Source organism: Acinonyx jubatus, chromosome B2, assembly GCF_027475565.1.
Source record: "Acinonyx jubatus isolate Ajub_Pintada_27869175 chromosome B2, VMU_Ajub_asm_v1.0, whole genome shotgun sequence".
Taxonomy (NCBI): Eukaryota; Metazoa; Chordata; class Mammalia; order Carnivora; family Felidae; genus Acinonyx; species Acinonyx jubatus.
In genome coordinates this window covers 131869850-131879656 of record NC_069385.1, presented here as the reverse complement: position 1 = coordinate 131879656, position 9807 = coordinate 131869850, and the positions used below count along the sequence as shown (strand labels likewise).

Below are 9807 nucleotides of genomic sequence, written 5' to 3'. Positions count from 1 at the left end.
GGAGGGAAACATCAACGTGCGGTACTTCTTTTACGGTTTTCGTTGTTACAAATGACTCAATAATTGTAGAGGGTGGGATGGAGACTTCAGTGGGTTTCACAGTTGCTCAACACGCACTCCTCTGTGCCCCCGCTGGCTTTCGGCTGCCTTCCCCTGGGCCTGGAGCTGGGAGAGGGCGCTGGCAAGCTTAGAGCCAGCTGCTAGCGTGCAGAAGGTCCCCCCAGGTGACCCCTATAGACTCCTACCCCACCCATGCCTTAACCCCATTGTAACAAAAGTCAAGCAATTCATCACCCAGCAGGAACTGCTCCTATGTTAATTGCTCTCTCTGGCAGTCGGAAGAGAGATTTGCTGGGTGAGAGGCTTTAGCCCCCAGAGCTGGAGTTATTGCCTCCCGAATAAAAACTGTGGATACCTGGTCTCTTTTTGCGAAGTTTCTGGATAAATAGCTGGGCAGGAGAGTTTTGCAGGCTGTGGCATGGCTCAACCAAGTACTTATTACTGGCACTGGCAAAGGTGAGCTGGTCTGTCCTACTCCCAGTGAAAATGAAGGGTGTCCATGCTCTGTTTCTTCCGTGCTTTTTGGCAATTTCCAAACCATCGCTTTGGAAATTGGTGTCCTTAAACAGTTAACGCAGAAATCATCTTTACCTGAGCCTCCTGGGAAAGAAGAGTTTTGAGTGATTCTGCCTTGCTTGGTGATGTCATTCTTGTCTCCCCTCTGCTCATTAGGGGGAAGCCCGTGTTCCAGCCCTGCCTGGGTTACCAATCGGGCAGCTGGTTTGAGCAGCAGCACAGCGGTTACTCCCTCTCTGGCTATGACTACGGCTGTGCAGCAGAGAGAGATGGACACAACCTTTCTGTGCGTGAGACCTCCGGACGCCCAGCTGCAAGTCTGGTCACACCTAAGGTACCCCTCCCTGAAATGAATCCTGTGTCGTCCGTGAGCCCAGCATAGAGGTATCTTTTTCCTACCTTCACACCTCTGGATGCTCTCATTCAAATTCCCACAGCCATGGCTTTTGCTCCCCATTTTGATGCCAGAGAGGAAAAGCTGATGATTTGCCCACAATTTAAGTCATCACTGTCTTCCAAAAAGAAAATTATAGGCTGATGAAGTCCGTGCTTAAATTCTTACTGCTAAATTTTAGATTACCACTCATTTGATTTTACTCTTTTTAGAAAAAAAAAATGTTTATTTTTGAGAGAAAGAGAAGAGAAACAGAGTGTGAGTTGGGGGAGGGGCAGAGAGAGAGGGAGACACAGAATCCGAAGCAGGCTCCAGGCTCTGGGCTGTCGGCACAGAGCCGGACGTGTGGCTCGAACTCATGAACTGTGAGACCATGAGCTGAGCCGAAGTCAGAGGCTTAACCCACTGAGCCACCCAGGTGCCCCTTGATTTTACTCTTAAACACTTAAAATCGGACTAGAGGTAGTTTTTTGTTTTGTAATAGCAGAAAACATGAACATCCTTTTAAGAGCTGTTCCAGGGGCATCTGTGTGGCTCAGTCAGTTAAACGCCTGACTTCGGTTCAGGTCATGGTCTCACAGCTCGCGCATTAGGGGCTCTGTGCTGACAGCTCTGTGCCTGGGGCCTGCTTCAGATTCTCTCTCTCTCTCTCTTTCTCTCTCTGCCCTTTCCCCACTCATACTCTGCCTCTCTCTCTCTCAAGATTAAATAAGCATTTTTAAAAAATTGAAAAGAACTGTTCTAATGTTTTGGTTACTAATGCGAGCTATTTCTGAAATTGCACAGATTTCTGTGTTAGAATAAGAGAAAGCTTCCCCCGTCCTTGTCCCTTTCCTCTTCCCCATTTCCTCCCCAGTTAGAAGAAACCCCTGTTCAAGGACACCCATGTCCTCTAGATTTTTCCCTTCTACTCTTGCTAAATCAGGGTGATTGGGCTTTATTTCTGTTTGCGGAGAATTGAACAAGAATGAACTTGTGTAGTACATACTGGTTTACTCCTTGCCTCTGCTGGCAGGTGACATTAGCAGATGTTCCCCTTTAATTTTTTTTTTTGAATGTTTATTTTTGAGAGAGAAAGAGCGCGCACGCACAAGTGCACAAATGCGCGCAAGCAGGGGAGGAACAAAGAGAGAGGGACGGAGGCGCACTGACAGCACAGAGCCCGGTGAGGGTCTCGAACTCAAGAACCATGAGATTGTGACGTGAGTGGAAGTCAAGACTCAGACATTTAACCAACTGAGCCTCCCAGCCTCCCCGAGATGTCCCCCCTTTGAAAGAGCTTTCTTTAAAAGTTGCCCATTTGGACGAGCTGTGATATTAGCTCATCCCTTGGGGGCTAACATTTTAAATGCTCTTAGCACTTCAACAAATGTTTACCGATCTCCAAGCATTTGTCAGAGTGTTCTTTGCCTAAGGATAGATTGCCGGAAGTAGAAGGTCGGGATTAAAGGATGTAACATTGAAAATTTCAGATCGCGAATTACTCACCAAAAAGCCTGCCTACGTTTACACTTCTCATTGCTGTTGTGAGTGTGCTTGCCTCTCCGTGTGCAATTTACCAACGTGACAGGTGTGGAAGGCGTTTGCCTTCCATTGAGGGCAAATACCTTTTAAGCTGTTGCCTGATGATACCTGCGTTCTGTGACCTCATCAATGTTCTTTGTCTACCTCTCTTTCTGTTAGTTATACCCCCTTTTATCTGACTGTGCAGATGCTTGCCTATTATGGAAATTAGCACTGAGCAGTCAAAGTGTTAGTGTTCTCTCCAGTTTGCTTCCTAGTGTTCCTCATGGGATGGCCTGTACCTTAAACCCAGAGTTGGATTTAATATTTCAACACTCAGTTTTTAGAACTTACATTTGCTTGGTATCTTTTTTTTTTTTTTTTTTTTTGCCCAAACTTTCATTTTCAATTTTTCAAGTCTGTTTTAGGCGTGCCTTCTTCCATATAAAATATCTTGTTATATTTCTTGTTTTTTTTTTCTTTTTAAACCCAGATCGGGTTTTACCCTGTTAGCAGATGTTTGATGTTGCATCACTTAAAAAAGAAAATTTTGCTATATTACCTGAGGTTTTAGCACATTTTTTTCTTCTACCCCTTCTCTTTTTCACTAGTTTGGGAGATAGTCTCTGTGTCTTCCTGTGGTTACCCTTATCTTTAAATAGAGAAGTATAGGTTTGACTGCATTATCAACTTCAAAAATGAAAGTATTTCTTGATTTCTGCCCACTCATGAGAAAACAAAATTAACACCAAAGAAAGAAAAGATAGTAAGAAACAACACCACCAAAGGAACAAAGAAACATAAATAAATAAAAACATTTTTAATGTTTATTTATTTGTTTTGAGAGACAGAAATCAGGCAAGCGGAAGAGGGGCAGAGAGAGAGGGACAGAGAGAATCCCAGGCAGGCGCTGTGCTGTTAACACAGAGCTCGACTCGGGGCTCAAATCCCCGAACCCTGAGATCATGACCCAAGCTGAAATCAAGAGTCGGATGCTTAACCCACTGAGCCACCCAGGTGCCCCATAAATAAATAAAAATTTTAAAAGAAATTAACCATTTTTGTCTCCTTGTCCCCTGACCCTTTCTTCTCGTTTTTGTTGACACCTGCTGGGATTTTCATCCCACTCTCCTGTCAAATTATTACCGTAACATGCAGTTTCTTTCTCTTTCTTTCTTTCTTTCTTTCCTTTCTTCCCTCCTTCCTTTCTTAACACGCAGTGTCAAGAATTAGAAATCTATCCACTTTCGTGGCTGTGGTTAGCACACTTGTGCCACCTGCCTGCTTTCCTGGTGGGAGTCCCCAGTTATGAAGCTGTTCAGCAGTATTCACAACGGTGAGGCTTTGCCGTGGGCCTCTTTCACTCCCGAGTGCCCTCGCTTTATTCTTGCCTCAGAAAGGATGACCTCTGCCAGATGTCCCAGCTCTATTGTCCATTTCCCCCTCTGGGGCACGCTGGTGTTCTTAACGCTTGTGTCTCCTGGGTAAGAGGTTAGCCTCCCAAGAGCCCTGTGCGTTTTGACATTGTGTCTTTAGATCAGAGGGAGTGGATGTGTTCAAAATGATTCTCAGGTATTTGCGCTCCTTCAGCACAATGGTCCCACACTCCCACCAGCAGAGTTAGCACTCTGCTAGCAGAACACTAGCAAAACCACTAGCGAAATTTAGTAGATGTGCCCTTCTTCAAGAACAGCAGGTACTGCCCAGGCGACCCTCACACCAGAGAGAATGCTCTGTCTCCATAGAGCACCTGCTCCCTGCATCCTGGTCAGGTGAGATCCACAGTTACCTGAGCACACGTTGCAAAGGAGGAAATGCGAGGTTACTCGGGCATTGTGTTATGAGAAAGGCCTCCTTTAAGCCCAGATTCTGGCTGTCTTAGCTGTTTCTAAATAGGAAAAAATACACCAATGGTGAGATTAAACTTATGGTAACTACATAATTTATTTTCCAAACCAGGACCTATTTCAGAGTGAAAGGGAGGGGTGCTTTCTGACAGATTGAAAAGAAGAGACAGTGGCTCTTTGGTTTTCAGTATAAACTTGTTCTTCTTAGCAAGGGAGGCTTCATGAAGTTCATTGGGTCCCAGGAGCTACCTGGGCTATTCCTGGATGGCTTGGTTCCTCGGAACAGCTGTACATCTTTAACAGAAACACTTCCCAACAGGTGCCTATGGAGAGGAGTCATAGAAACTTACCCTGTCCCAGGAGAGCCAATAGGGTCTGGGTTAACCAAACAAGATTTATTTGGGGAGTGCTTCTCGAATTTACTTCTCTCATTGACTGGTTAGCTCTTCTGTAGTCTCTGTTATCTGCTTAAGCACCTATTGTCCTGGTCCTTAGCTGAGCTGTGGGGTCCAGGTGTGATGAGAAGGCTCTAGAGAGAATATGCTCGTGAAGATTTTACAAGTCGTCATCTGGAAATAGGGGCAGAGGTCCAGACAGAGAGTTGGGCATTTAGTGCAGGGACCGTGGAGTCTGGATGCCAGGGTCCCTGGTGTCTAGTTCCTAGCCCAGGCCCTAGGATGCCAGTTAGTTCCAGAAGCTTCAGGGAGGCCAGAGGCCTTGGTTAGGCATGCTCCTCCTTTGTGACTTTTCATCTGTTGACTCAGATTACCTATTTCATAACTGTGGTCATTATTAAAGATTCTTCAAATCAAAATTCAAAACAAATTTGATCTAAAGGGAGTTCAGTGTCTTAGATATTATTTTTGACAGTGAGTGTTTTCTTTAAAAGCGTGTGTTGATAGTAAATCTTTATTTTTTTTCTTAACATACTGATTTCCTTGTAGGAAAGCACGGCTCTGGCAGAAAAGCAAGATGAAAACCCACTGGAAGGTAACGTAAACCCTGTGTTGCCATGGTTGAAAACAAAACTAATCCATTCCCAAGGTTACTCATTACTCAACTGGCTCGAAACTGAGAGATTCTACTGGAAAATTCCTACGTAGGTTGCGTAAGCCATTTTCTTCAGCAGTTCATCTGGTTTTTGGAAATTGTTTCTGTGGGCAGCTTGAGCTAAGCCACCTGTTTGGGTCTTTCTGAAGGACTAGGAAATGGGGACATTTCCAAACAATAAAAAGACAATAAATTGTTTTTAAGATCAGTTTCCTCCATAAATTTAAACTTTGGGATTAGTAATGCTTTAATTTTGATTTTTAAGGGGAGAAGTAGGAGGTGATCACTGCGACTTTGGCTTCCTAACTTCCCTCAGGGTTATTGGTTCCTGGGGGACCTCACAGGCCCAGTCTGTAGGGTTAGGCAGTGCTCATTGTAGTTCCTGATCTATTTTGAAAGAAAGAAAGTGCATGGGCAGGAAATGCCCAGAGCAGGACCCTATTATTAATCAAGGAAGGGGAGAAAATGTGTGGCTTGTTTTACTTAAGTTACAGGCAAGAAAAATAGAAGAGACCCTTAGAGAGAACACCTTTGCCAGTTTCTTACCACCTGCCTGTGTTATCACATGGCCATCTGGTGGTTTCCTCCACCCCCAGGGGACCCCCAGCAGACCAACCCCCCCCCCCCCCCGCCCCCACTGCCTCGTGACTGCATCAAAGGTGAGAACAGGTGTCTTTGTAGTCCCAGTGACTAATACAAAGTCAGCAAGTCAACAGGTGCTCAGTGTTCAAATGAAACGAAACTGATGTTTAAAAGAAATCTTTAAATGCTATGGGGGAGTTCTAGTTTTATCCAAATACATTTGATTGAAATGTGAATAAAAGATACGCATTGTATCTCTCAGGGGAATTTCATTCTGGTTGAAGCCTGAATCCATTCTCCCTGCCTTCTCCAGTCCTGCGGACGGTATAAAAATTACAGAGAAAGACCCACAATAAGTGTGCTTTCTGGATGCAGACCGCCTGGGTTCATATCTCCCTGACAAGCTCTGTAATTCCAGGCAAATTCCCCTCTAGGACAGCAGGGCCCCATCTGTGGAATGGGATGTGAAAACGAACCTCCTACAAAGTGTGACAATAGCTCTTAACTGTTTTTAAGTGTCTTAACTTCATCTGGCAGATAATAGCAATTTTGGTGGTTAGTATAAGCTCTTTGTAGAGCGGGGGGGGGGGGGGGGGGGGGGGGGGGGGGGGGGGGGGAGGGGGAGGGGAGTTCTGTCCAGGGCAAATGTGATTTAAACACAAATCCAACCACATAGAGAGTTTTAAATTTTCTAGTAGCCAAATTAAAAAAAAAAACAACTAAAAAGGAACATGAAATTAATTTCAATGCTTGAAATATTTCAGGTATATTAGGTTACATTTAAACATGTAATTAATATAAAAATAAGTGGAATTTAAAAAATCTTTTTTTTAATTAATTTATTTTTTTACATTTGTTTATTTTTGAGAGAGAGGGAGACAGAGCACGAGTGGGGGAGGGGCAGAGCGAGAAGGAGACACAGAATCCAAAGGAGGCTCCAGGCTCTGAGCTGTCGGCACAGAGCCTGATGCAGGGCTCGAACTCACGGACTGTGAGATTATGACCTGAGCCAAAGTCGGATGCTCAACCGACTGAGCCACCCAGGCACCCCAGGAATTTAAAAAGCTTAATACCAAGTTTTTGCAATGCAGTGCATATTTACATCACCTCTCTGATAAGGACTAACCTCATTTCCAGTGCTCAATAACCACATGTGGATAGGGGCTGTTGGATTAGCTTGGTCTAGAGGTCCACCAGGCTTAGGGAAGATGTATTCGTTTGTCTTTTATGGGCTTCTTCTACCACTAGGGTCAATGTCACTGGAAGGGCCTAAATCATTAACCTGGGGTTCATAGCTGACCATACTGTGTCTGTTTCTAGGCCACAGGTTAGAGGACAGGCAGTACTTATATGGATGTGGTCCTGACACCTTTCCTGTGACCAGGAACCTAAGTCAGGAGCCTTTTCACAAACACCTGCCCATAATGGTGAAGGAAAGAACCCTGGGGCATGACCTTAAGAAAGAGAATTTCAGAAAGCTCAGAAAAAAAAAAAAAAATCTAATTTTATGACCAGATGCTCTAAAGGAAAGATAAAAAGGGAGGGGAAGCTCTAAACAATAAAAATCAGACAACACAGTCATGAATGACTCCAGGGAAGAAAAGTGGGAAGTAGCTCATGAAACTTATATGATGCTTTAGGCCTATGATGGCGGTTGATAATCTTGGTTCTAAAAAAATCACAGAAGGATGTTAGTCAGCTCAGGCTGCTGTAACAAAATACCACAGATGGGGTGGCTTGAATAACAAATTTATTTTTCATAGTTCTGGACACTGAGAAGTCCAATATCAAGGTACTAGCTGCTTCAGTGCCTGGTGAGGGCTCTCTTCCTGGCTTGCAGACGGCCACCTTCCTTCTCATTATGTCCTCATATGGTGGGGGAAACATAGAACACCATCACTGGTGTCCTTTCTTATAAGGGCACTAATCCCATCAGACTAGGGCCCAACCCTTATGACCTCATCCAACCCTGATTGTCTCCCAAAGGCCTCGTCTCCAAAATACCATCGCATTGGAAGTAAGTGTCTCCATGAATTTTAGGGGGCACAAATATTTAGTCCAGGACAGGCATACAAATACAAATGAATAGTGTGGTCCCTTATGAGTATTAGGAAGTAAAAATTATGGTCCTGAATGAGCTAAGGCTTGCAAACATTACAGAGGAACACAGCAAGGGCTGCTTCAATTACATTCAGTAGAAGGAGAGGAAAAAACGGATGGCATTCAGCACCTTGGAAACCTGACAACTTGGAATGAATATCTAGGTCTGACGCTTTCATGGTAACTTAACACCGCCTCACCATAGGGTTCCAGGTTTCAGAGAAGGAAGCCTGTGCCCCCCTCTGTTTCTGAATGGGCTGCTATAAACAATTTATTCACTTACGTCAATCTGTTAATTAAGCAAATAAAGCAACATGTTTATTGTTTCAAAGCCCCGTTCTGCAGATTTAGTCCTGGCTCGCTGGTGTCCTGTCCACCCAGGTGCTCGTGCTGGAAACTTAGGGCGCATCCTTGACCCTCCCTTTCTCTTTTGCCCCAAATTGAACCCATTTCCAAATACTGTCCATCCATCTCCAAAACATCTCTTTATCCGTCCATTTTCTCCATCTCTTCCACCACAGGGATGCTGGTTGAGCCTGGTCATGCTACTTCCCCAGCTCCCATTTGTATTTTCAAATCTTCTTGAAAGGAAACGTGCAGTTTAAAAACTCTAACGTGTTGGGGTGCCTGGGTGGCGCAGTCAGTTAAGCGTCCGACTTCAGCCAGGTCACGATCTCGTGGTCCGTGAGTTCGAGCCCCGCGTCAGGCTCTGGGCTGATGGCTCAGAGCCTGGAGCCTGTTTCCGATTCTGTGTCTCCCTCTCTCTCTGCCCCTCCCCCGTTCATGCTCTGTCTCTCTCTGTCCCCCAAAAAATAAAAATAAACGTTGAAAAAAAAATTAAAAAAAAAAACTCTAACGTGAAACGTCTGCAATATTTTCCTGCTGATGTTTTTATGAAACTCTCATTTCAAGCCATTTCTAATATGTGTCCTGTAACACTTTTTTTTTTTCCATATGCGTTATTGGCTTCTGCAGATCCAGATCTTCATTTGAATATTGAAGAACTGAACAAGGAGTTTATGGTGAAAAGTGAGGAACTCTATGACTCTCTCATGAGTTGCCACTGGCAGCCTTTGGATACGGTTCATTCTAAAATCCCAGATGAGACCCCCAAAGAAGCATGATGCTCATTAAGCTACCCAACTGTCAGATCAATTGCATCTTGTTTTGTTGGGGTTGTTGTTTGTTTGCTTTTGTTTTTGTTTTGCTAAGACAAAAAGAATTCTGCCAGGAATGTACTCTATGCTATATGTAAATACAAATCTCCAGGACTTAAATGTGACTGACATGATAGAATGTAATGTAAATAAACTTTACCAGCATATCCATTTCTGGAAGTGTGTTATATTAAATAAGTGCCAGAAGAGGTCACATAACTATCATGGTAGAGTAAGCTGCACTGTTAGACATTTGAAAATAGGTTTGGAGCCCCTGGGTGGCTCAGTCAGTTAGGAAACTGACCCTTGAATTCAGCTTAGGTCACAGTCTCACAGTTCATGAGTTCGAGTCCCACATTGGGCTCTGCACTGGCAGCATGGAGCCTGCTTAGGATTCTCTCTTCCCTCTCTTACTCTCTCTCTCCCAAAATAAATAAACTTTTTTTTTTTTAATGACATTTGAAAATAGGTTTAATAAGAGGTGAGCCTCTGGTTGGGGCATTAGTGGATAGATGTGTAAATGGGTAAAGAGTGTGGAATCAATCTGGCTTGATGGCAATTGATGGCCAGAAGTTAGCAGGAGAATGATTATGCTTGA

The 9807-nt window shown here is 44.2% G+C and overlaps 1 protein-coding gene across 1 annotated transcript; it reads left to right on the top strand.

Moving 5' to 3' along the window:
* Window positions 1-9497, top strand: CB2H6orf52 (chromosome B2 C6orf52 homolog). Its single transcript, XM_015068876.3, has 4 exons — window positions 1-516; window positions 733-910; window positions 5265-5310; window positions 9028-9497. The coding sequence occupies exons 1-4, from the start codon at window positions 479-481 to the stop codon at window positions 9174-9176; spliced, it is 411 nt and encodes a 136-aa protein (XP_014924362.1). The 5' UTR covers window positions 1-478; the 3' UTR covers window positions 9177-9497.
* The last annotated feature ends 310 nt before the right edge of the window (window positions 9498-9807 follow it).

Excerpts from the sequence above, each read along its gene's own strand:
- CB2H6orf52 (XM_015068876.3), top strand. The coding sequence starts at position 479 with ATGGCTCAACCAAGTACTTATTACTGGCACTGGCAAAG. Across the intron at positions 911-5,264 it reads CAAGTCTGGTCACACCTAAG|GAAAGCACGGCTCTGGCAGA; the intron begins GTACCCCTCCCT and ends ATTTCCTTGTAG. Across the intron at positions 5,311-9,027 it reads AGATGAAAACCCACTGGAAG|ATCCAGATCTTCATTTGAAT; the intron begins GTAACGTAAACC and ends TGGCTTCTGCAG.